This window comes from Pyrgilauda ruficollis, unplaced genomic scaffold (genome assembly GCF_017590135.1).
Source record: "Pyrgilauda ruficollis isolate IOZ18807 unplaced genomic scaffold, ASM1759013v1 scaffold70, whole genome shotgun sequence".
In the NCBI taxonomy this organism is placed as follows: Eukaryota; Metazoa; Chordata; class Aves; order Passeriformes; family Passeridae; genus Pyrgilauda; species Pyrgilauda ruficollis.
In genome coordinates this window covers 837312-864975 of record NW_024528822.1, presented here as the reverse complement: position 1 = coordinate 864975, position 27664 = coordinate 837312, and the positions used below count along the sequence as shown (strand labels likewise).

Genomic DNA, 27664 nt, shown 5'->3' with positions numbered 1-27664 from the left:
TTGTGACACCCAAATACTTCTGGCCTGGCACATGGGCTCTTCCTTTGTGTGTGCACTGTGTTTGGGATGAGGATGTATGGCATGAAATAAAACTTTATTATTTTCCTGTAAAATTTTCCTATTGTGGAGGTAGATAGCAGCAAGCCTTTTTTTGGCCTTAACACAACCCTTGGAGTGCTAATGTGCTCAAAGTTTTCTTTCTAGGTTGATAGTCAGAAAAAAAAATTATATTGGGAGGAGAGAAGTTACTTTGCTTCTACCCAGTAACATTTTCTGATCTAAGTTACATGCAGAGAAGGAGTTAAAACAAGTAGACATGAAAGCACAGCTCTTTAAGTGTCTTGATGACAAAAGTTTACGCTGGAAGACAATCCTAGGCTGGAAGAGAAGGCATACATTAATTAGCTTGTTTAATATTAAATTCAGGAAGTCAAGGTGTTGATGAAGCTAATCAAGTGTTGTAATAGAAGGATAGAATGCAATTCAATTTGGAATCTAGTTCAATTCTACTTATTCTCACCTTGCTTATTTTTATTAAAGTTTTAGACAAAGATTTTGCTATATGTTCTCAGTTTCCACAACAGAGAATTAAAAAAAAAAAAAAAAAGAGAAACTTTTAAATTAAGACTTTGGTTCAGATAAATGAGTTTAAGTGCAAGGGCAGGTATAACATCTACTAGGGAATGTTACACATTTCTTTATTGATATTTCAGTCACAATGCTATGTGTGGATCATGGCAATATATTATAATTATCATGGCAGTTCTCGTAAATACTTGTAGAGAATGTGATTATCCAGAGGCAGCTGAGATTCTCCTATACACTGTGAAATAAAATTCCTTAGTATTTTTGTGTACTGCTCAAGAAGATGAAAGGAAACAGAATACAGAAGCCAGAATTAGGAATGGGAGGTTGTTTTCATAGCTTAAAGTAGCTTACTTTGTAGCTTTTGCAATTGTAATTAATGCCTCTGTATTAGTGGATATTCAGCACATGTTCTGTGATCTTGCTTTTCGTCAAATTTAAAAAATGAAAAAAACTCCTCATAATGCTGGCAAGATCCCTCTTTATTTCTCTGCAGTTAGTTCATGGCTGCTTAAGTTCATGGCAAGAGAAAGTAGGGTTATCAGAATAACATTCCTGCTCTTTTAACTGGCTTTTATGTCTGGTCAGTGTAGTTCTGGGGATCTGCAGTGCTTGGGAAAAAATGATGAAAAAACCAGCTTTCCAGTTTGGGTTAAATGCATTTAAAATGAAAGCTTGTCTGAAAAGATTGGAGCTCTGATGTGCCCCTGAAGTCAGCAAGTGCAGATCACTCTGAGGTTTCTGGATTAGCATAGCAGTAAATTACTAGGTTTTGGCTGTATGTTCTTGCTAGAGCTACCTTTAAGGGAAATATTAAGACTGTAGTATATTGCTCTCTTCTAGATCAAGGAGGGAGATTATTTCATCATTCTAAATGCTCTCTTTGATCTTTTGCTTGATTCTTAGAAGAAAACTTGGAATCCTTGGGTTCATTTTATAGCACTACTTGTATATTTTAGATAGACCCAGATATATGAGTGCTGTGCCATTTTATTATCCATTGCTCTCCAGTTTCAAGTGTCAAAATTTTTACTCATTAACTTAGGTTGATGGCTACTTGCTGACAGTAGGCAGTGAAATAATTCTTTTGTGTTCAAATAGTAGCTTTCAGCAAAATTATTATTGTGGTATAAGTAGTTCAGAATCACTAAAATTTCAGAGGTGATATATTCTTCAGTCTTTTGCTAACTCTGATGTTCTCATGGCAAGATAATTCCTGTACTCAGAATTGTCATATGGAAATGTACTCACTAAATTATGATATCCAGTGTTAGACAGGGCCATGTTCTTTTTTTTTTTTTTTTTTTTTTTCCTCAGAAAATCTTTGAGTACCCAGGTACATGAGGAAAGAATATTTCTAAGTAGCACACTGCCTTTGAGGTATATATGTTTTAATATGCATCCTGCATCCTCTGCTGAAGGAAGTGTTGTAAATCCTGATACTCTTTGGGTAAGAGAACAGAAGAAGAAAGAGGAGAAAAAAAAATCAGTATATACATAACTAAACATTTTATTTTTCCAAAAAATGTGACTTAGTGGTCAGGAGAGAAAATGAGCTGGATGAAAAAAAGTTATTGAATTCCAGGGATCTGGATTTTTTTTTTCTGACTAGGCAAAAATTCCTGTGCTTTATGAAAGAAATGATCATACTGTTCTTTTGGACTGTGTTTAATGTAATGTATGATTGAAATGAAGCAGTTACTCTGAGATGCCACAGTGAGAGGTAACTTCGGAAGTGTCTGCCCGTCCCTGCCTACCATGTCCATAGCCCTTCCTGAGTTTTAAACCTTCCTAGACTAGTTTGAAAGATCTACACCTCCTAACAGGTGAACAAATCAGTAAAGCCTGAGTTATTTATGGTAAGAACAGGTAATTTCAAGTCCAAGAACAGTAAGCACTCCAAAAAAGAGAGGTAATAAAATTTTGTCTGGTATAAGAATGTTAGAATTTGCTTGCTTGTTTGTTCACTCTCTGGTGTGTATGTGGATTTTTTGTTGTTTCGTTTTGTTAGGTTTGTAATTTATTTTTTCAGTTTTCTCCTTGGATTACTGACCAATGCATCTATAGCAACAGAAGCTTTGAATCCTAGTGTTTCCTAAATTTGGATGGGCGCTGGGAAATCCATGGGAAAACGGTTTCTGTGGCTTCTAGTCTTGAAGACAGACAAAAGATGGAGGTGTCAGTGTGAAGCAGGATCTGTATTTAGATGTGCTGTGAAGCATTTGCTTGCTTATTTTCTGAATCATAGCTTAGATCTTAGATACATGTGCTAGACTGAGGTATCAACCATTTAATCTCTGTTTATGTGAGATTTACATTTATTTTATCTATATTAAGACAATTACTCTTGGATATGAGTAATCCTATTTATTTTTAGCTTTACCTAATCTATATTCCCAGAAATTTCAAGATGGGTAAATATAATATTCTAGTATTCTTAAGTCTTTTTCCTCCCCCAAATGGGATACTAAATGTCCAAGTCACAAGTCTTCCAGAACAGGTTCCAAAAGCAGACAAAATTTTATCTTCATGTGCTACACAAAAAAAGTCTTAGAAATTGTGACGAAGTGGTCTGTAAGAAAGAAATGTCTTCTTGTGACTTGAGTCACTCAAAGGTCTCTCCCACAGATGAAACGGGAGCACAGCAGGGCCTGGGAAGGCTCTGATGAAGCTCACAGCAGAAGGCCTATAACCTACAGCTGCAATTACATGTGGAGGGTCTTATTGTGCTGTGCACTGTACCACGCTTTCAGAATCAGATGTTTTTGGATAAATTCGTAGTCATTCCCATGTAGGTGTCAAACTGTACTGTCTGACAAGTGTACATGCACCGTTCAAGCAGCTGTCCTGAGAGACGTTCTAGTTAAACATGAATATACCAATGCAGAATTAGTGTGTGCAGTGTATAAATACTTGGAAAATATTGCACATGACTCATAAAGCTATCTGGTGTTCATTAAATAAAGTAAGTGGACAATCCAGCAATTATAAGGCAATTAATTGTAAAACTGATAATGGCTGTTGAGCTTTGAGTGGGTTCTCTGATAACAGTTGAGGCTGCTTGTTCACTTACACTTTGGGACAGCAATTTCTTCTCAGAGCAGGGCAATAAAGCATGCATCACCTCTTTCTAGCATTGTCACACAGGCAAATTGCTTGGAGTGCTGTTTTCAGTGCGTATAAAATTTTAACAAAACAAAGGATGTATAAAAGGCAAGGTAATAAAAGAAATACTTGTACGTAAATCTAACTTGGCTATTCCTTACTCTTTTTTTTAAGACTGTGTAGTTGCATTTAGATTTAAATAATTGCTTACTTTTATAACTTGCCAACATCTTATCAAATAATTTCTTATCTTGTAGCTGTTTTATGACATTTAGCTGTTTTTGAGGAGGCATTTGTGCAGCTGTGGTTGATAATAAAAGTCACAGTAAAGATTGCTAAGAAAATAAATAGCAGCAAATCAGAATTTTGTGTAGCACTGAACAAAAACATAAAGCTGCTCTTTAATTGAAATGTATATTAAAAGCAAGAAAGTTTACTTTCAATTGAGCTATTTTAACAGATGAGAACTAAATACATTGCCTTTTATTACAGTAATTTCACAAGCAAGTTGACATCCAGATATTACTGGTTTTGAAAATTGCTCCTGCTTTGCACTAAGCTATCTTAAATTATTAAACTTGTATGTGTCATCTGCTAACAAAAGGTCAATATGTGAATGCAGTAAAACCACTGAAGGCGTGATATTCTGTAGCATTTTCTGTGCAAAGTCCAGAGACCAATCTACTGCAGATATACTGCTCTTAGTGCCAACTAAGTATTTAATAGGTCGTGGCATACTATCTGTTCTAGTAGCTGAATTGTTTTCTAGTAGATATCCTCAATCCTTTCTGAGACCGTAAGATAGTCCAGAGACTTTTTACAGAGAATGATTTAAAATCTGTTTTGTTTCCTTAATGAGTCCTGAAACAGTTTTCTAAATGTCAAATCTTAAGCTTTTCGAGTTATTCTCACTTTCCCTATACAAGAAATGGATGATATTATTACGTGCTGTTCTCTGTTCTTATGCAAGATATTCTCATATGCTGCAGGTTGTAGGATCAGGGTTTGACAGGTACCCCTAATTTTAACTTTAATATTATGGCATTCTTTAAAATGGCAAACCATGAATGGTTTGCAATGAAACCTTTTCAAGTGAATGATGTTCACTAATGTCAGAACTTCACTCAAGAGGAAATGGAGAGACAATTTATAGGGTACTGTATTCTGCATTTTTGACTGGTTGGTACTGAATACAGTGTGGAAATAATTCAGCATCAGTCTTCCTTTGCTGCTTATTACCTGATTTTAGATGGACATTCTTGACTTCTAGAATTTGAAATGCTTTCCACAAAATAAAGACAGAAAGTGAGGTATTGGCATTTTAAAGTGAAGATGCCAGGAGAATATCTTCATTACTAGAAGCTATAGAATACATTTTCTTTCATACTAGATACATTTCTGAAAATATGAAATGTTAACTTCAAAATAGACTTTGATATGCTGTATTTAAGGAAAGAGATTTACTGATTTCTTGCTTTTTCTTTCTACAGCTAGTTGATGTGGAAAAATGGGTATGTGATTCTGTCTTTTATTCACTTGATCCCAAACGTTTCATGTTGCCACTGAGTCTAACCTGTCTGTTTTGCTACCCTGTGTGTTCATGATCCTTCAACTTGCACGGCTCAAAAAAACCTAAAAAAAGAGGTGAATATATGGTCATGTGAAATCTGGTCACTCCTGAATTGTCCTACCAAATTTCATGTTACCACAGTGACTTTTATCTCTTTAAATTTGATCACAGAATCCTCTAATATAAATGTATGATTATGTCCTTTCAGTTTTGAGCCCTGCTGTCTAATGTTATAACTCCATTCTGTAACCCACCCTGTCTTTTCCAGTATAGACACTGTAATTTTAACCTGCATGACAGTAAGATAGTTAATACTGATAATGTGTGATGCTGTGTGTAGCTGCAAATACACAAAATACATTTAGTGATGTAGAACAGCTGCTACAGAATAAAGCCAATATTTCCTAGATCTTAGCAAATAAAGCGCAGTTCTCTGCTTAATGTGTTGTTAAGACCTTTCCTAGTGTGTCTGTGTATACCATACATATTTGTTTGGGCATTTGATACAACTCCCCTCTGTGGGACATATTTATGTATGTTTTTCTTCAATGTAATCTCTAACACCAGTGTTATGTGAGAGTTAGTGGTCGTAAAATGTGTGTAGAATTGTTTGTTCACCTTGAAAATATTTGAGGCCTGTCTGAAGGCTTGGACTATAATAGGTATCCTTGGTTTCATAATACTTTGTTTGGACTGCACATGAGCAGAGACCCCCTCAGGCGTCCTCTGAAATATGGCCAATAACATAACTATAGCACTGGTCTCATTTTATTTCAGTCAGAAATTACAGAATTTTAATCTGTGATTATTACATCTTTATAGTAAGTAGTAGTAGAGCTTGCCTGAGACTCCTGTAGGTAAGTACATTGTTTAAATAATGGCTTAGGCTTTTCTACACCATTTCTACTGTACTCGAAAATATCTGTGTCATGTCACATACATAGGTAGATGTTTATAATATTTATTAAACAATAACTGCAGTTAAGTGTTAATTTTTGCTAATTGTGTCAGTATGACAGCATTATCTATATTCTGTGGATCTGGTATTTATGACAACCATCCATTGATTTTAAGTGTTTTTAAGACATACTGATGGTCAAGTTATCTTTTCATTTTGTCCAATTTATAATTACGATTGAGAAAGCTGGGTTATACATCTTTAGATTCTGTTGTTTTATTCCTATGAAAAATTTTACTATAAAGAGGAAAAATAACAATAAAAAGCATGTTCAGTACTATACAGACACCTCTCCTCATACTCCACAACACAACAAATATTATATGCCAGAATTTTATTGGCGACACTGACGTGGCTTATTTTGAAGCATTCATAATCTATTAATGGAAAATGTAGTATTACTTGCATAAATAGAAATCAGATCTGCTGTTTTGAATGTTTGTTTTTGGTTTTTTGGTGTTTTTTGTTTTTGTTTGTTTTTAAATTCTGAACTTAGTAACATAAAAATCTTGCTTCAGAAAGACTGCTTCATCAAAATGTGTTCTTAAACCATTTTTAAAAGAACTGGTTCCCATGAGACTGAAGCTAAATGTGCCATTCCAAGTTAAACTGGGTAAAGAATTTTTCTAATAGACTGATTCTATAATCCAGACAACCTCGCTGTTGGGGGTGGAGTGCATACTGGCTTTATTTCATACATAAAATTATTCTCTCTCAGATGAAGCTCCAGTCTGGCCTGTAAAGGAGCTTTTAACTCCCTCTGTAGCTCCAGAGTGTTACCAGGGGTCTTAGGGTGGACTGGAGGTGCAGTGAATTAATACAGTAGAGAGCTGGCTGCTGTAAAGCTGCATGCTCACTGGGGCAGACTCCTCACTCTAACACATGCATTTCTTGATAAGCCATTTCCCAGCATAGAGCACACAAGGTTAATGCAAGTGTGTTTGGTTATATCCATCTGTGGAAACCTTAAAGCCCAAGCCCAGAGAGAAGCTTCATGTCAAATTAATGAGCAAATTAGTAGCTGAACCTTGCTGTAAGCAGTTTCATGCTGTTCAAAGGATAAGCTAAAGTCATTCACTTCTGAGCTGTTCTAGCCTGTGAAGTGTACTAACGTAAGTTTTAGAAGAAATTACTGCAGTTCCTGTGTACTCCTGTCAAATGGCTATAATTCTTCTTGTGATTTTGTTCCAAAATCGTTATTCTACTGAAGGGATGTGCTCTCAGCTGAAGCTGGGTACAAATGAAATGGCTTTAAGATACTTGTTGAACTCTTGACTTCATCCTTTTGTCTCTGAGCAGGTATGAGTGTGAAGGCTTGTAGATCTGCTTCAGTGCAGAATCAAGTAGATTAAAGATACCTTGCCCAATGTAGAAGTTAGTGGAAGTAAGGCATCCTGGTTCCCATTTCATATCTGAAACTGGCTTTTCTGCTTTTTATAAAACTGCCAAGGTGGGGAACCCCCTGTATTTGATCAAAGGGATTTATTAAATTTGAACCAAAATTTAGAAGACCCTGAATGTACTTTCTTTACAGAGAAAATAACAGTAATGCAGTAAGATGAAACTGAATAGCACATAGTGAAAGGAATTCCTTTAATCTCCCTGACATTTTTTTTCTTTAATGTATTTATGAAATAAGGGAAATAAAGTGTCTTTTTTTGTAAATTAGCAATGTGCTTACAAATTTGTGATCTCAAGGGAGGTTTGTATACTTGCATACAGCAGGTCTAATGTACTCATAAAAGCACCTGAATATCTGCCTTGGCTTTCAGGATAACGTCTTAGCTCTACAGCAGGTTTCAGTGTAAGGATAAGAAATTTTCTTGGGTATCTCTGGTGATGTAATAATTTGGCCTTTTTTACACATTTGACTACATCTAGTTGGTAAATTATTTTGAAAATTTGGCATTAAAAGCCATCCAGATTTTTTGTTTTCAGGAGGGATTACTCTGAAGAGCTTTTTATTTGAAAGGAAATGAAGTGTGTTGTTTCTTAACTTCAGAGTGCACGGTACAAGAATTTTCGTGTTTACCCTGGCTGATGGCAAAGCTATGCTAATTATAACATTGTAGGATTGTCTTCAGTTTTTGAGACAGAGAAACGTCTTCCACTGAGGGTAATGGTAATTTTTTTTCTCTTTGCCCCAAGTAGTAACTATGTTAGCTCAGTTTTATGCCACTAATGCTAATTTTCAATTTCTTTGGAGAAAAGAAACTTGCAGAGTAAGAAAACACACTTTAGATACTTTTCAAAAGAATTGCTTTCATTACAGAGACTTCTAAGTTGAGAAGTAGTGAATAAATTCTCACTTTAATAGTGTGGACTGGATAAATATAACAAATGGAATTTGACTAATGGAAACAACCTAGGGTTCTTGTGGTGGTTGGAGTGGGCCACAAAACAAGGCTTCATCAAGGGAAATTATTCGAGTAATACATCTTCAGTTCTATTAAAGTAATTGATTGCACATCAGTACTTTATAATCAGTATGATTTTCAAGCATTAAATGAATTATATAAGGACATTTTTTTCTTATAATTTCTTGCTCACAGTTAATTTGCTTAAATATAGATTGATTTTTCATATTGCTGTGGGAAAATACATTATTTGTGCACAAATATTTAATCCTCAAATATAAAGAGTTTGCATTCAAATTTTAGATGTAACATAGACTGCAGAGGTGGTTCAATGTAGGGAGCAATATGAGCAGTGTTAACTCAGTTTCATATACTGAGAACTCAGTTCTAATACACGTCTTGAAGGAAAAGATGAGATGATACTGTATGATGTTAAAGTGAACAGGAATATCAAAATGGAGTGACTATGGAAATGCTGCTTAAAATGTCACACCTACAATGATAGTTTCAACCACATCTGTAATTCCATCCTTAGAGTATTGTATATTTTAGCAGATGCTAATTGCAGCCCAAGTCTAATTCACTTGCAAAAAAACCCTAATATAAACATTTTCTAAGTACACTTTTTAATTTCAAAAGAAATCTGTGTGCAAATTGATTAAAACTAGTCTCAATCAAATAGTGACATTTCCAAATGTATGCTGGACTTTCTTTGGTGTTTCTCCTTCAGTCCCTGTTATACATCTGAGAATTTTAAGCTGTGCTCTACATAGCAATAGTAATTTTTGTGAATTACGGCAAACTGTCTCAGTTTACTTGTTTTCAATACTTGTTGGATAGGTTAGTGTAAAGAGCTAATATTTCTAAGTAGCAAATGGAATGCTACAAAAATTATACAAAAGATGTAGTCAGGAGATTGTATAAATTAAAGGATTTTTGGCAGCTTTACTATTAAAAAAATCCAAATAAAATAGAAATCATATTTCTTCTCTTTGCATCTAGCCAGAAAGTCCAAGAATTAAGGTAAAATTATGATAAATTAGAATAGTAAGTGATAAGCTACCTGAAAACTGTCCAAGAAGCCAGGGAATATAATAGCCTCAAACAGCTGAAAATACTTATATTAAAAAGACATCCTAAGTGCACTCAGATAAATGGTTGCACTAGGTTTTAAATGTCAATTATTTGCTTTTTTTTTGAGAAGGAGGAATTAATTAAGAGGATGAATAGAGTGATAGGTGTTATGTTCCTCAAATATAATGATTTGAAGTTCTGCAATGGCTTTTTTATTACTTTTCCTTTTTCAAGTCCTGTTCCAAGCCAGTCAAGTATTCCAGCTGCTGAGTGCTCAGTTTAGTTCCTCCATGAGGATATTTGTTTGATGCTATGCACTCACATAAGTATTTGTCCCTGAAAGGTCAGATGGCATATGCAACTGAAGACTTAATCAGAGGAATATGATTATCCTATTGTTGGTTACATTCAATTACCAGTCCTATCTCTCAGGGCAACTTCTGAAAAAATTGGGCACTAAGGAAACAGCATTAAAAATTAGAGGACACTGATTTCTTTAACAAGAGAAGGAGAAAGTGGTAATTTCAATGCATTTAGTCATCAAATTTGCATTGGTCTCACTTGTACGGGGTTTATTGTACTGACTGCTTACTCACTCCCATCACCCCAGTCACAGGGGAGGGCTTTTGCCACTCATTCCTAATCAGGCCCTGTTCGACTTCCAATACAGTCAGTTTTTGGGATCTCCCTGTCACTCCAGAAACAAAAATGGGAATTGAAGGTATTACAACTGTACATAGAGCCTTTTACCACTGTGGGTCTGATGAGCCAGACCATTGGATCTACACAGTCCAGTAAAATCCAGAAAAGTCCAGTTGTGCCTTTCACCCATCTTTCTGTGGGCAAGGTCCTTGTAGTCCTAGCAATAGTATTGACTATTCACTTCTTGTAAATATGAGTCAGAAGTCCCTTCAATCAAGAGTACGGTCAGCCCTTCTGCTCTGGGGAACTTCCCACACAAAACTGGACCAGCAATTTTCCTGGAAGAACCACATTTGTGATTGTTTTTCCTTGCAACTGACATATTTGTGCCTCAAGACTGAGGCAGATTTTCCAGCTTAGTTCCTCATCTCCTCTCTGTGGTCACTCAGGTCAAACCACAGGGTGGTGTGTACTCACTGCATCCTCTCTTTTGAGCAGAGGAAAGCTTACTCCTAATAGTTGAGATACTTGTCCATGTAGGTGGGGAGTTGGATCTCTGTGCTGCTGCACCAGTTTTTCCACAGCTGAGATGATGAAGGAAGAAAGATTTTCTTCATGTTGCTGGAGTTGGCCAGCCAGTTCATCCACCTCCAGCATGGCTAATTTCCTCAGGTACTGGATATCTTTCTCAGTGGTGGTCCACTTGCCTACGTGACATATAATATCTTTCTTTCACATCTGACAGAAGTTGCCTTCAGAACCTAAGGACTTGTACCTCTTTTCCATCCACTTTGTCAATGCTTCATTACCTGGAAAGGTATCCCAGCTGTTTTGCTTCCTCACCCTCTAATTCCGGGCTGCTGCTCCCTTTTTCCCAACATGGTAGCAGCAAGGTGACAATGGGCTAACCTAGACACTAGACAGCAGCTGAAATCTTTTCACACAACTCACTCAGGGAAAGAGGTCCAGTGGTTGGCACCTCATTTTTGAGTTTTTGCTCTTTCTTCTCCCTTATCAGTGTCTGCCTCTCTCCCTCCTCCTGTTCTTGTGATGGCCCTGCTTTGGGATAGTCTGCCTTTTTCCCACTCCTCCTCCCTTTTTCTTCCTCCTCCCTCTCGGAAGATACTCTTTCATCCCTTACCAAATGACCTCAGTTTTGCTTCCAATGTTTCTTTTTGTGTACTGAGAAGACACATGCTGGCATGTGTTGGTTCTTTGGTTCAGCTGCAGTGCCAGGGTTGGGGTAGCCACAGAGCCTGTCCTTTTGCCATTGGATCCAGAGACCTTCTCTGCCCCTTGAGGGTACTGAATAATGTTGAACAGGACTCATTAGGCCTGAGTCAGGCCCCAGAAGGTGATTTGTGTCTTTCTGGAATTGCCAGGATGACAAAATACTTCCTCCAAATATTTTACTAGTTTCTCAGGATTCTGCACTTGTTCAGAGGTGTAATTCCGAAATGCTGGAGGTGGCCACTGTCCTAACCACTTGTGTATTCTATCCCACATACCCTGCCACTCCTCACTATCCAGCCTCAGTGCAGATCTGTGGGTGGTACTCTTAAATAGTTGTTTAACCATAAACAAGACCTGAAACACATTCAGGAGCCCTAGCAATAGGAACATGCTGGTTTGAACATCCTGAGCATATTCAGAATTCTCAAGCACTGTTGTAATTAGCCTGGAGAAGGGGAAGATGGAGGAAGGTATCTCCTCCATAGATTGGCTCTCCTTGAAGTAAAAATAAAAGGTGTAATTATCAATAGTTTACAGTAGATGGTTCCTGGAACACAGAGGTGGTGGCAATGCTGTGTACAAACTCCAGGTTAGTCTCACGACCCTCAATTTAACGTGTCCTAATGCAGTGTTACAAAATACGACAAAATAATGGCATTAATCCAGCCCCCAGAAGTGATAAACAGCATGGCAGGGAACACATACCACAGGTAAGATGTAACATAACATAATTCAACTTTGAGAATGTGTACAGCAGCTGTAAGAAAGGTGGCCTTTTTATCAAGGCTGTTGTGATAGGAAGGGTTTGGTAATTTTAATCTGAAAGAGGGTCATTCTTTATTAGATATAAAGAAGTTTTTTATGAGAGTGGTGAGACACTGGAACAGGTTGCCCAAAGAAGTTGTGGATGCCCCATCCCTGGAAACTTTCAAGGTGAGATTGGATGAAACTCTGAGCAACCTATTCTAGTTGAAGATGTCACTGCTCATTGTGAGGGTTTGGACTAGATGATCTTTAAAGGTTCCCTACGACCGAAAACATTCTATGGTTCTACATTTCCATGGACTCTTAGAGCAACTAAGTCAACATTGTGACCAGAGACTAATAAACTAATAAAGTGAATGCTTATAAATAATTTTTATAGCACTCTCTGGTCAGATCTATTGTTATCTCACCCCTTTGTGCCCCATTTAGGGCTCCAGAAAGGATTGATGGGGTTTAAATCTGCAGCAGTTGAACACCACACTGCTAGCTCACTGCCTCCCCACCCACCAATAGGATGAGGGCAAGAATTGAGAGAAAAAAAGTTTGTGGGTTGAGATAAAGACAGCTTAATAGGACAGAAAACAAAATAATAATAATCATAATGAAAAAAAATAATTAGAATATTCAAAGCAAGTGATGCACAATGCAATTGCTCAGCACTCACCAACTGATGCCCAGCCAGTTACTGAGCAGTGGCCCCAGGCCAGCTTTCTCCCCAGTTTGTATACAAAGCATGACTATGGCCCGTTTGGCCTGTTTTGGCTACATCTCCTCCCAGCTTCTTGTGCCCTCCAGCCTGCTCTCTGGTAGGGTGATAAAAGAACCTGACAAGTCCTTGACTTAGTATAAATATTGCTTAGAAACAGCTAGAATATGTGTGTTACGGACACTGTTCTCATTCTAGATTCAAAACACAGCACTGTGCCAGCCAGGAAGAAAATTAACTCTGTCCCAGACAAAACCTGTACAGGAAGTTAGAATGACTTTAAGAAATTTGAAATTATATGTGTGTTATATCTGTTTAATTTTCATATATGCATTCTGAATTGCTAATGTTAGTCCAGAAACTCATGTTCGCCATTGTCCTGAGACACAGAGAACAAGTGTTAAGGAGCAGGAATTTCTGCCCCCTGCAGAGAATGAGTTGAGGAAATTTCTTGTGTAAAACCTGTTGCATACATAAAGTACATAATTTTTGCTGGTTTTTTTTTTCTTTCTCTCCTTTTTTTTTCTTCCCAAGCTGAGAGTTAATGTTTTTCAGAGTAAGCATTATCATTTAGCTAAGAAGAGATTTGGTCTAAAAACCTTGGAGAATGTTCTTTCAGAACAGTATGGCAGGAGTGTCCAGAGCCCTCTCTGCTGGCCATTTGCTTGCAACTGTGGCCCTCACTGGTCATGATATGTAACTTCTCAGGCTTGGTCTGAACTTTGACAGGGTCATTCACTTTGCATTTGTGGGCATTATGTATGTTTAAGTATTTGCGATAACATTTCAGAGTATGGTGGATTTTTAAAGCGATAGATAGATAGACAGGTATGTGTTCAAAGTTCCCTCACACACTCTTTCTTTCAGGTTTTCTTGAGGGGTTTATTCATAGCACATTCTAGCTCTAAGAATCTAAGAATTATCTTAAAAATTATTAAGGAACCCAAGTAGCTCTGAAGCACATGATATGACTGGCCCAAATAGATGATAATTGTTTCTCATTTGCTGTAGTTCATTTAATCAATCAACTGAAGAGAATGAATTGTTATATCTGGTCTTTAAAAAAATCCGGCACAAGAAGCTGCTGTATCATTTTAGTAATCAATCGAAGATGTAAACTGTTCACTTTAATTTGAAGGTAGTTAAAAGATTACAATCAAGAATTTTAATAAATTTTCAAAAAGAGAACCAGAAGGTTTTACACGGCTGTTGTTTACTGTACTTGTAATGTGAGAAAAAACAATGGGGTCATGTAATTTTCAGAACAAAATTTTATATATGGATGACTGCTGGAAGAGACGGAGATCTTTTGATAGATCTAATGTCCTTGATAAACTGACAGCATGTTGGCAAGTGAAAGTCTGTATCGACAAATACAAACTTTCACAAATACAAAACGATTCATTTGAATTAATTATCTACATAAATTGTTTATGTAAAAATGAATTTACACACATCTCACTGTAGAAAGCTCAGCAAAGATTCCTAGTTAGTTTCTGGAGCCACCCGGTAAAAGCAGCAAAATTTCAGAGTGACAACTACAAAGCTATACTGATAACAACCAAATAGTCCTAAAAGAAGAGAAGGAGAGAAGTCTTTGAACATTTTAAGATTATTAGATTACAGGGTTTTTTTCCTTTTAGCTAGAACATCTTGTACATCTTTGAGAACAGATAGTTCTCTTTAAAAAAAGCACATACAAAATGAAAACAGCCTCTCCAGTTAGAATATCTTTTTATCTGGGATAGAGACAAACTTCAATCCTCAGTTTCAACCTTTGTGATATCAGAACATGAACTGATGAGGTCAAAAGGGGAAAGGTGGCCATAAATCTCTGACAAAGAAAAGCAAATCACTGCATGTAACACATCATTTTCCTTTTATTCTTGAGCAAGCTTCGTGAAAATTTGCCTAAAAATTTCCATAATCTCCTAGCATCAGCCATGTGGCACTTGATTTTTTAAACCAGTGCATGAAGTTTTACTAATGTTTAAATTTTCTTAATTTATTTTTCATTTGCATACAATATGTTACTACAATTGTGGTGTTGCTCTTCAGCAGTGCACTTTAAGTGCAGGATTTAACAACTCACATTGTACTTTTTAGAAACTCATCAGAACAAGTTGTTTAAGATGATCAGGCATGGCTCCTGTTTTACCTGTACTGTGTTTAATCTTTAAGCAATAGGCATTTCATGTGCTGTATTATTTCAAGTTAAGAAAAATCTGAGAAAACTATTGCAACAACAACAAAAAAAAAGGATAAAGTCTTGTTCAGAGTAGCTGTTTTGCTTTCTAGCATGAACTATAATTATGTTAATTGCAATGATAAATGTTCCTTTTAAATGTGGTTTCTAGTGAGTGTATCCCACTCACTTTTTCAGGGGAAACAAATCCCATTTTTATGCACCTGAAAGCAAATGTTCATTTCACATTTTCTCTTTTTTTTCCCCCTTCTCATGGATCTACAGAAATTTATGATGAAGGTAAGGAAGTTAAACATTTGGTATTATACTTCCTATGTATTCCTACAATTTAATTAATTCTATTTATTAATTTTTAACAACAGAATCAAACTCACCTTCTTGAACATAAAACATGCCGAATTTAAAAAAAAAAATGAGTTTAGAAACCATGGTGACTCTGGTTTGTTTTGGGGTTTTGATTGTGAAGGACCAAAGGCAGACTGTAGAGAAAGCACTTTTGTCTGCTTTCTCTAATTTTCACTTCATACTAATCCTTTCAGTGAGAGTGTAGCATTACGTGGTAAATAAAAATCTTGAGACAATGAATAAATAACAGAAGTTACAGTAAAACATTTCAGCAAGCAGGGACAGCACATTGTGTCTTCTGTCACAAGAATGGTGTTGTGATGGTTTTGTGTCTCACCTGTGGGTTTGTTGGGCAGCCTTTGGGCTGTCACAGGCATTTGCTGGAGCTCTGTTTCTGGGGCTGCTTTTTGTCTCTTTTTTTTTTTTTTTTTTTTTTTTTTTTTTTTTTTTTTTTTTTTTGTTCTCATTAAGAATATGACAAAGCACTTGAACCTCCAAGCATTTTGAATAACAGACATTAAATAATTACCTGCAGTTTTCTTTCTCCAAAATGTGGTGCTTATCCATTTTCTACTTTAATTACTTATCTATTCCCAATTCAACATCTAAACTGATTTCTTTACCGATTTTCATCCCCTAAGAATTTACTTAACTATGGTATGGTCCTGCTTCACTGTCACTCTCCAAAAGTGAGCAATTCTCAGCTAGATAAGCAGGTCTATTTTAAGGGCTGGATTTAATGATGTCAGAGGAGTTTTCTTAGCATGATTCCTCTGCTGATCCATCTTTCCTTCCCACTCGGCTGTCTTATTCTTTATCTGTGAGTTTCTTTCTCGAGTGACAAGGATGATTCACATTCCTTGTACCATACAACAACAGAAAAAGCTTAGTCACGATCCTTAACCTGTGAAAAATGCCTCCCTCCTCCGCTTATTTAGCTCTAAAATAACCAGGAATATTTTTTATGTCCTATGCAGATAAGGAGGAGGACAATGGGGGAAGAGAAATCCTCACTAGGCTAAAGGAGAAATCGATTAATTTTATCTTCCTGGGCAATTTCTTTTCCAAAACACTGGAAGTGCTTGAAAGTAGTCATTTGTAATGGAAGTATTGCCCCAGCCATAAATATAAATGTTTTACATGTAAATCTGGAAGCAGACAATCAATATTATTTACTTTTGATTAATTTTTACTGCTGTGTCTGCTATTCATTGTCGTGAAGCTTCCCATTGCTAGGAAAGTGATAACATAAATGCAGTGTCAGAAATATTAATAATGGTGAAAATTTGAAGTGTTTGTAATTCTGCCTTCCAACAGGGCAATGTTAGCAAAATTTGGGTAATTTAGCATGGTGCTGGCACAAATATTTGACATAATTTCTAATTATTATATCTTTTTAATGTAGAGAGTAAAATATTTCTGTGTTCTCAACAGAATAAGACATGCTTATGGGGTTTTTTTGGCCAGCTGATTTATTCAAATTCAGATTTTTGTGTGATGTTTATATAGAACAGAATTACATGTTGTGATGCAACTTTAAATTCAAGCCATCTTTATGAAGCTTACAGTTTAGCTGAAGTAATTTTTCTAGGTTTTTAGTCTTTTTTTGGCCTGGCACAAAATCGGAGGTAACTGCTAATCAAGTTAATAAAAGAAGTTTGTTTTGTTACATTTTTCTTGCTTTTTTTGTTACTTTTTTTTTTATTTTTAATTTTTTGGTCACAGTGGCCATCATTATCTGGGAGTAAGGTACCAGCCGTCATCAATCATGCTAATCTCTATGGCTGAATTTTTGCAGCATTTGCTGTTTGATAGTGAATTTCACAGAATGTCTATAGTGGTTTAAGAGTAAATATAAAGACATGAATATGTATAGCATAATGTTTCGAGAGATTCAACTTCCTGTTTGCTGTTCTCATGTAACACGGTGTGTAGGCTACCGTGAGACAAAGAAAGGGGGTTTGGACTGTTTGAATTCACTCTTTGGTATTGCTCTTATGTGACAGGAGCAGAGTGAGGGAATATTAGCTCAATGCCTCATGTCAGTGAATTGATTTACTTTGTATCTTTAAATTTTAAGCAACTAAATGCTAGTTGTTTGGTGCCAACCGCTGGAAATGGCAACCCAAGAGCACAGTAATTGCAAAAGGGTTAAGATTGTTGTTTTCTTCCATAGAAGAATTCAAGGGTTCTGGGTCTGGATGCTGTGACTTTGGAGAGGAAATTATTTCTGTTCTTTATCAAGATTTTAAAATAAAAATGTATACTTGTGTGAGCAAGAAGAAGATGTAAAACTTCTTGGCTTATTCTCTGTAGCTTTGTAGTCTTTACTGCTTGAAGCATTTTCAAGTTCTCTGATGTTGCTGAAGATGTAATTTCCCAGTGTTAGTATTCCAAGCATCAGTTTAGTTTTGCCTGACTAATCTTGTCTCGCAAGCCTTCTAGATCTGTTCCAGGGTTACTTTGCAAGTTCTGCAGTGATTCAGCCTGTTTCCACACACTCTGTTTTCACCACTGCTTGGGTTTTCTGGACTCTGCTTGGCACTCATCTTGCAAAACTGAAATGCCAGACTTAGAGCCATGGATATCCTTTGCTCTCTGTGTACCCACGAGCAGAATGCTCAGATTTCAGGTCGGCTGAATTACTGACCAAAAGGGCCTTCTTTCTATCTACTGGCTATTTAGTTGCTTTAAGCTACATCATCTGAGTGCTTTGTCATCTGTATTAGGTCTGGCTGAGATGGAGTTTGTTTTCCCCACAGCAGCCCTCACAGTGCTGTGCTTTGCATTGGTGGCGATAACACGCCGGTGTTTTGGCTATTGCTGAGCAGCACTGGCACAGCATCAGCACTGTCTCTCCAACATTCCACCTCTCATCTATGGGCTGATGTCAGAAAGATCTTGGGATAGGACACACCTTGGACACTAGACCTAAATTTACCAAAGGAATATTCCATACCATATGATGTCGGCTCATATATAAAAGCTACGAAAAGGAGAAAGTGGAGGCATTTGTTGTTTACAGCATTTGCCTTCTGGAGCAACATGATGCATGCTGAAGCCCTGCTTCTGGGGAAGTGACCAGACATTTTCTGATGATGGGGAGTAGCAAATAAAATATTTTTGTTTTTTTCCTTTACTTGTATGCATACATGACCTCTCGCTTCTGCTTTAGTAAACTGCCTTATCTCTCCTGTTTCCATCTTACTTTTTCTCCTCTGTCCAGCTGAGATGAGGGCATGGTAGAGCAGCTTAGGGGGCACCTGACATCTAGCCAAAGTCAACCCACCATACCAGAATTTTTTTTTTAGCTTTTCATTTCCAGCTTTCCATGTAATTGATCATAGTGATATTAAGAGAACAAGCCTTCCCGTGTTTTCCAGCTGGCTGTTGCTCGGTATCAGAAAGAAGCTCTCATTAGTCATCTGTAGCTGTGTTCAGTGTGAAAGAGTTTAGACAGCATGGACTTGTGGGGAGCAAGAGGTCTCATTGGACACGTACCTGTTGTGGCCTCCTATTCTAGGCAGCTTTGTAGCACTGCATCATTGCTGATTTTAGATAAATACTGGCCTCCATCAGCATTGGTGTACAACAGATTGAGAAATTGCACATTAATAATGAAATCAATAGGTGAGTGGATATTATGTTGCTATGGAAATATTTTGAGAATCATCTCCTCTACAGAAGTGGTTGTAGTGTCATGCAAATATTTATGTGTAGAATCATGGTGGGATGGTTTTAAGCCATGGGACATGATTCCCTCCTATTCCTCCCAGGTCCCTTTATTAATTTCCTGATTCCTTTCACTTCATGACTAGTTCTGCCATCTGGGGTTTTCCTTCTAAGCAAGGATTCAAAGTTTTCAAGATTTAAATGTATTCCACATCCTTTCAATAATTTTTGTTTTTGTCTTGCAGGTTGCTTAAATAGAAAGCTTTAATTTGCTTAAATGAAGGAAGTTGCAGAGAATTTTATATAAACAAAGCACATTTCTTGTGCTGTCACTGGTGGTTTTTTTTTTGTTGGTTTTTTTTTTTTTTAATTTTTTTTTCCCCAGTAACTAGCTCACAATAAATACTTATATTAACCTGCTGGTTTTAAAAACTTTCTTCAGCATCAATATCAACAGCCTTACATATCTGATCTTGATATAGGTTGTTTCAGATTGGGAACTCCAGGGCCTAAATACACTTGTATTCAGAATACATGGTAGTTGCTTTTTTTCATGCCAGTAAATGTGGTCAGGCCTGGGTTTCCTATTTGATTTCTTTTTAATGGATCAAACCCAGAATTTCAGAATGTAATGAATTCTCTTGAATGAAAAAATTGACAGCTGCCATGTGGGTCCTGGGGAAGAGACTTGGAAAAGATTTTGTCACTGGAAGAGCATTTCCTTTTTTATGTAGATATAATTCTTTGGCATTTCCATCAGTTGTGGGTGCAATATCCTGCTTTATTTCTGTACTTGTGGTAGGTTTAAATTTAAAATGGTTCAAAACAGGTAACTATAGGCTATTCTGTATTTAATTCTATACTTCTGGTTATGTATTTAGACTAAATGTCCAGATTTAGAAATAGAAGTATTTTTTAAATAACTTTGTAGTTTTCTAACAGTATAAGGTCCTGAACTTCATGAAACCTGGAACATCCTTGTGATGGAGAACATGATGCCTTTTGTATTCATATTCGCTAGTGTTTTTATGGAAGTATTCGTGTAGTACGTTTAACATGCTGCTGTCTCAAACTTAAGTTCAAGATGGCCATTGTCTATGTGTTCCATTTTAATGAAGTGTGAGTAGTCAGTGCTTTAAAGGACATTGTTTTACTCCAATGTACATATGAAACAACCACTACTAGTCATATTTGACACTTTTAATGGTGTCTTACAGTGGTTGCCTTGAAAAACACTTGCAAAGAAAAATGGGGACTATGTTGATTCTTTTATCGTACCACCATGTTACCATATTCAGTGCCATGAAAGCAGTTTTGCAGTATTTTTTTAGAAACCCATTAAAAGCAATATTGATTGGTCATAAGTTTCATCTAGATTCTTAGGGCTGGATTTGGGGCTCAGAGGAAATACAAGGCTGTACAGCTGATTGTGATTAAGTCGTGCTATATCATAACTGTAAGTTATATGGACTGCATTTTTGAAGGATTTACTGATGTGGTTTATTGTTTCATTTGATTTTTTAAAAATTATTTTTGAAGTCTATCAAAGCTATTTTTCCTTACACTTTAGTCTTTGTACTGTCATTTTCCATGTAGCACATGTGAATAACTCCATTCTAATTATATGGACCTCTGATAGAATGAAGCAGGAAAAGCCTTTGCATGCTACTGAAAAACTTGCTATGTTATTTTGTATGAGTGTTTCTAGAGTGTGAATCAGTTCCTGTGTGACACATTCTGTATTTTTAAATTTCTTTTGTGGGTGACTAGACTTGTTTGAATAGTCATGTGTTAAATGCAATTGCTCTCAGGCTTTCTTAAGAATTTTATTTCTGAATAATAACATTATAGAAGCTTTTTCTTTACATATGCAAAGCATTGAAATAACTGTCTTGTTTAAATACTTCTAAATGCTTTCACATGGCTGTCTCTCTGGTACCTCCCTGAAGATCAGAGCTTTTTCTCTTTTCTCACACATTTGAAGATTGTGCAGACCTGTGAAGAAAAGTCAGCAAAAAATAGTCAGCATTTGCTTGCAGTACAGTTCTCATTGGTCTAAGGAATGTTTTTGCCTAGTAGAAATAAGGCTGTTAGTATAAAAACAATAGAATGGTAATAGCTGCCTTAGAATCATGGATGCCACAAGGTTATTCACCAGCCTATAAAAGGTCTCATTGTGAGGTTCCCAAAAGCACAAATGGTTTTAAAACTTGTATTCATGTGACCATAATTAATTTCCTGCAGCTTCTCATGTGTGTGTGCAGAAGTGCAGCAGTGCACCACAGGCACAGCAGTGCAGGTGCTGTTGTGAGTCTTTTGGTCTGTGAGGGGATTGATTACATGTCTGTGCCTGTGACAGTCATGGTATTCACGGTAAAATGGGCAATTTTTATTGTTCTATCTTTGCACATTTTACTACATAGCTTTCAGGTTGTAGTTTCTGAGTGCTTTTTTGGCATTTAAATCCTTTTTCTATTAAGAAAACATAGAAATATGTATCCCAATTTTAGCTTATTGTTTTTGATTTTTGTTTGCAATAACACTCTTTACATCAAGTTAAACAGCTTAGATCTTAATCTGTTGTCATTGCCTGGTCTTCCAATGTATTGAATTTGAAAGCTGTTTATATTTTTTTGAATGCTCATTTATTCAGCTCTAATTCTTGTTGTTCTATTCTAAATTGCCTTTTCTTTAGAAATGACTTTTGGATAATGAGATGACTCCAAATTAATCTTGTATTCCAGCTGCAGAAATATTGCAGATGACGGGCAGTTTACATGAAGTTTTCACAAGCAGTGTGAATTTGTCAGTCCTGTGTACTTTCAATCTGAAATGATTATATTTAGATTTTTTGCCCGTTCCGAAGACTTTTAAGGTTTTTTGTATACTCCACATTCTTGGGAAATAAAATGTGAAGAGTTTTTGTTAATATAATTGACACTCCTGAATATCATAGCTTGTAGTACTTCAATGGATAAGTTATTCTTTGAAAACAAAGGTATTTTTATTCAGCTTGGTTTTATTCAAGGAATAAATATGAATGTATTGTTCAGCTTGGAAATTACTCTGAAAATTGGAAATTTTAAACATAAAGAAAATAAGACTCATGATAAATAATGTGGTTGTTAGCAACTGCCTTGCATTATAATGCCTTTCAAACATCTGTGCAAAAATCTGTGGCCATTATGGATTGAATTAGTCAGCATTGTGGCTTCCAAGTAGTCTTGCAGAATCTTCTGATTGCAATATTAGAATAAATTTGGTAAAACTTCAGTGTCAGATTTCATCTTGGATGTTGCATTTTTGCCACAGAAATATAATAGTTAAAAATTAATTTTTTTTAATGTGGAAAATTTAGTTTTCTGCTGGAAGTGGAATGGATCATTTTAAAAATCAAGGATTATTTCAGTAGGCAGTCATGGTCCAACAGCTACTTGCTGTGCAGCTTCTGGCATAAAGATAAATGCTGAGTATGTAGTTATGAAATGAGCTGTTAAAATAGGAAATGAACTTAGAGGTATGTACATGTCCTGGAAGACAAGCTCCAGAATGGAAGGCAGTTTCATAGAGGCAGCCTTGTTTTCTATCTTTTTCTGTATTTTTCTGTTTCATCTTTTCATTTTGTGTCCAAAAGAATGGTTTGATTATGATTGCCTCCCAGAAACCCTTAAGTGGAAAATGCCATAAATGTTATTACATTTCAAAAACAAACTGCAGTCTTGCTTGTGTTCTTCTAATGGACAAAGTAATACTAATTAAAAAGAATTACTTTAATCCTCTTGGAAAAAAAAATTATCTAAAAACCTGCTCCTCCATTTTTGACAGAAGTGATTGAATGTTTTTAGAACCTACCTTTCTCCTGTTCAGCTACAAGTGAGAATTTAACAAAATAGGTGCTAGACAGACAAATCAATATAGCCAAAGTAAGGGCAAGCTAATACTACTGTGATTTTGTGGGTTATGCTATTCGCAACTTTTATGCAACAGGCAGTCAAATCTTTATGCTAGATATCAAATGTATGGATAATAAAATAGAATACTTTTGATAAAAATGCAGGTGAAATTTTGACATTTTTTTCATATTACTGACTTTGTTAGTTGGATACCTCTGTGTACTGTTGATAAAGTTTGTGGGTAAATCTGAAATTCTGGTAGGGCAGTGTGTTCACAGCAGTTTTTTTCTCTCTTCCCCCATGTGATGAGTAGCAGACATTCAGTGTTCATCTTTGGCACAGTGGGCCTGACATTATCAAATGCCTTGTTCTTTCCTCATGCCTTTGGAAAAAGTGGTGGTGCTAATGGTAGCTCAGAGTTAAGCCTTCATATCTTACTGTCAAGACTGTGCCTGCAAACAACTCCATGACTTTGACTATTTCTTAGTAAAAATTCATGTCTTCCAGTCTTCCAAAGAGATTTTTTTCAGTGCGCCTCCTTGCATTTTGCCTGCTATACAGTTTGTTGACAGTCAAAATAGACCTTATGTCCATCAAGCTGCTCTTTTCTCAATAAACATAAAAGCCAGAAACTTTTGGCAGTTTCTTAAAAATGCTAAAATTATTACCTTTGAAGTGCTTGCTGCTTCACTACCTATCCCTCTTTTTTTCTCCTCGACCAAGTAATTCAAAGTTCATTAAATGCGAACTCATAAAAGATAAAGAAGGGCAACAAATAAACATGGAAGGGAAATAACTGTATGTTGCTATCATAGCCATTCAGTTAAATTGATCTTCAGCACTGAAATGTAGCTGCCAGAGGTGTAAGATGGTATGATTTTTAAAATTTATTTTGTAATGAATCCGATGTTCCAGTCAAACTGAAGATCAGTCTTCTGTGGTAAAAGGAAGGCTATAAACACCATATAAAAGAAATTAAACTCCTTAAAATTAAATAAAGGATTCCTATATGAAAGAATAATGCTGCTTATGGAGTTATCACATTTATAGACTCATAAAATATTTACTTAGCACTGCTTCTTAGAGAGTGTGCTGTGCATAATGTTATGCGAGTTGTTCTGTCAGAGAAGTATGAACTTATGCTCTTGACAGTGTCTTGTCAGACAGTCTTTGCTCCTGTCCCGTGCTAGTCTTCTGAATTTCAGCATAAGGAATACATAAATCTTCAGAAGAAATTGAAGATTTTTTCATGCCTTAAAAAGATTTATTTATTCTTTCATGAGTAGTTAAACTGATTATTGATTAATAGAAACTGTGGTGAATATATTGGGGGGAAAATCATTGTAGTTTCTTGGAATAAAAGTGAATTTTATCACTTTAGTTTTCTTTTACTCAAGATTTATGCTGTTTCTCAAGAGGAACTATTACTTGGACATGATTTCTGAGTTTTCCTAACGCCCACATACTGCTGAGTTAGCTTGGATGTCTTTGAGCATTTACCTGTCCTAGCATATAAAGAATTCTGTCCGATAATACTAAAGCAGTGTGGGACAAAGCAATATGCAGGTTGATGGTCTTCAGTATGGTTGAGGACCACATTACTCTCTGGTAAAATTAGGAGAATATTGAAAAATCTCCCTCTGCATACCATCTCTCTTGGAAGGGTATAATTTGTAGGAAAAATGGGTGAAGACATTTAACAATAGTTGAGTTTGTAGAGGGTAGCATGACACACATCTAAGCTGCTCTTAGAGGCTACCTGCTTTCGGCACAAGGAAAAAGGTTTTGAGGTTCTAGAACATATTTTTTACCAAAAAAGTGATGGCTCAAAGTACACAGTGTTCTCTCATCTTTCTTTCTCAAAAGGTTCCATTTTATTAAAACATACCAGTATATCGTTTCTCTTTGCCTTTCAGTCCGCACAAGGTGGTGGACATCGAACACTGCTCTACGGGCATGCAATCCTGCTGCGCCATTCCTACAGTGGCATGGTATGTAACTGTGTTACTTCAGCTGGGAGCAGCAGGGATTTCTTTTTTGTTTGAAAGTTATGTTTGAAGATGCCCAGAATATTACCATTTACTGATATCTGGGGAATTACATCAGAGGCATTTTACTGTGGTCCCTAGAAACCTTTATGAAGGGTAGGTGCTTAGAAATACAAACCCAAGCTGGTTGTATGTGGGTAAGTGCCAAAACTAAGTCTGGCTCCCCTAGTGCTGAATCCTCTGTTTGTCAGTCTCAGTTGGTGAGTTTTCATTTCTTTCCCCTTGGATTTTCCATATTGCATAAGCTGTGACTGAATGTACAGCTGGCGACTTGCTGTCAACTTGAGCATGTTAGAGACTGAGTGGAAAAGGAGATTCCTTCTTACATGTATTTTGGACGGAAATCTTAGTTGGAAATTCCTTGATGAGTTATACAGGTTCCAAACTCCTTACCTAAAAGTGAGGCTTCATGGAGCTGAAATCTGATGCAACTAACTCCATTATTTCCACTCTTAGTTTTCCTGTCTCAATGAAAAGATAACCTGGGAAGACTGAGAGGTTATTTTAGAACACATATTTTTGTCAAGACTCCTTGAGTCTAAGCACTTCAGCTTATCAGGCATACTTGTTCTTGGTAATAACCAATGGGGATAATCTAAGAATATTTAATCATGTGTTGATGTTTTTTTATATTCTTAGAAGTGAGCAGAACAAGTAATGTATGCTGTTTCTTTTGGTAGTACCTATGCTGTCTCTCTACATCTCGATCGTCCATGGATAAGCTGGCATTTGATGTAGGATTGCAAGAAGACACAACAGGTAACCACTAGTTTAAAAGACTATATAATGAAGAATACTGTCAATCTAAAAATGAAAGTGTAAGAATTGTGTAGTTAGATTGTTTGCTTGTTTTTTAAAGCTTTTCTTTAGATAGGAGTAGTAAAAATATCAGCTGCAACAATTGAACAATTCCAAGATCTGAGTTCTTTTCTGAATAGCATGGTTTTAGTTAAAGAAGCCCATCTGAAAACAAGATTTATCATGGGAACAGAATTTGTATTAGACTTTAGTATTTACACATATTCTGGGGGGCTTAGAGGCACTAACAGTCAGTAAAAGTTGATGAACATACTTGAATTTGGATTAATGTGATCTTTCAAATATTATTTTAAGTGGTATGTAAATGCTTATTTTCATTGCCCTTAGTTATGGGTTGCTCTATTTCTTTATCCAAATTCTCAGCAGAATATTCTTCAATGTCTTTTCCAGAATCTGTAATGAAGGTGACAGGGAATTGTTTAGCAAAAGCAGCCTGGACCAGGTTGCCTAGAGAACACAGAGAGCTGTCACCTTATTCAACTGTGGAGTCACTGTTCCAGAGGTCTTGCTCTTTTGCTTATGTGAATTATTTAGAGCTGAGTTTCCAACAAGGTGATGCAGGAGTGATACTAGTTATGGCAAACACATGGATACTTGGTTTGGTCCAGTGAAAAGTGGATCAGAACTTCTAAGACTGAAACAAGTGTGACAGTATCACTACACACATCAGTAACACTGGGCCCTTTCTTTCTTGTTTCATTCTTGGCTGTTACTCAATATTGATATTAGGTGAGGCTTGCTGGTGGACCATACATCCTGCTTCCAAACAACGATCAGAAGGAGAAAAAGTGCGTGTTGGAGATGATCTGATTTTAGTCAGTGTCTCTTCAGAAAGATATTTGGTAAGTTGTATAAAATCATCTGTACAGCGGTTCTTCTACAGAAAAAAAAAAAAAAAAAAAAAGTTAATGAAAGTTTTACAGAAAAATCTGGCTTACAATTCCACCTCCTAAAAGTAAAACTTTGGGTCCTTAAACTGCTTTCTTAAATAATATTTTGAAAAACAACATACTGAAGGTCTGGAAAGTGTGATATATGACTAATCTAATTTTTGATAATTTCAGTAGTGGACTAGGAGTTTAAAATTTTGCTTAGATGAAAAGAAGTGATTACAGAAAAAATAAATTTCTAAATTTCATGACTGAGATGTTTAGAATCCATGTGAGTGTTCATAGGTTAACAACACTATCGTATATATTAAAACTGTACAAAATTTTTGGATATCTAACATAGGTTTATAGGATTTGTGGCCTTAGAAGGTCCGTATTTTACTGAGATGATGTACAGTGTAATATATAGAGCTGCTGACATGTCAAATGAAATATAATTGAAATACTCAATGATTAAATAGAATTGAAATATTTTATAAGTTTTTGTGCTAGCTGCTTCTTATCACTGGTTTATGCAGCTTTCTTCTTCACAAAAGGATCTCCCATTTGTTCTGTAATGAAGCAGGTCAGCACTTTAAGACGTATTTCTGTTTTATTCTTGGTGTTGCAAACACCTGAACTCCTCTTTATGGCAAAAATAAGGTGAAAATAAGAAGAAAATAATTTTTCTGGAAGCTTCTGAAAAATCAGCCCCAGTGATTTGGTCCAACTTAAGAAAAGATTCTTTAATGAGGAAGTGTTTTGGGTTTGTCAAAAATCTGTCTCAGATCAGGAGGGCATTGATGATGTTGAAGGG

General features: G+C 36.1%; 1 protein-coding gene across 1 annotated transcript in view; it reads left to right on the top strand.

Moving 5' to 3' along the window:
* RYR2 (ryanodine receptor 2) overlaps nt 1-27664 on the top strand; it is a 384205-nt gene that overhangs the window by 127026 nt on the left and 229515 nt on the right. The window contains exons 4-8 of the mRNA XM_041485449.1: nt 5181-5201; nt 15466-15480; nt 25028-25102; nt 25840-25918; nt 26708-26820. Of these exons, the coding sequence (XP_041341383.1) occupies nt 5181-5201; nt 15466-15480; nt 25028-25102; nt 25840-25918; nt 26708-26820 (303 nt within the window). The remainder of the gene's footprint in view (nt 1-5180; nt 5202-15465; nt 15481-25027; nt 25103-25839; nt 25919-26707; nt 26821-27664) is intronic.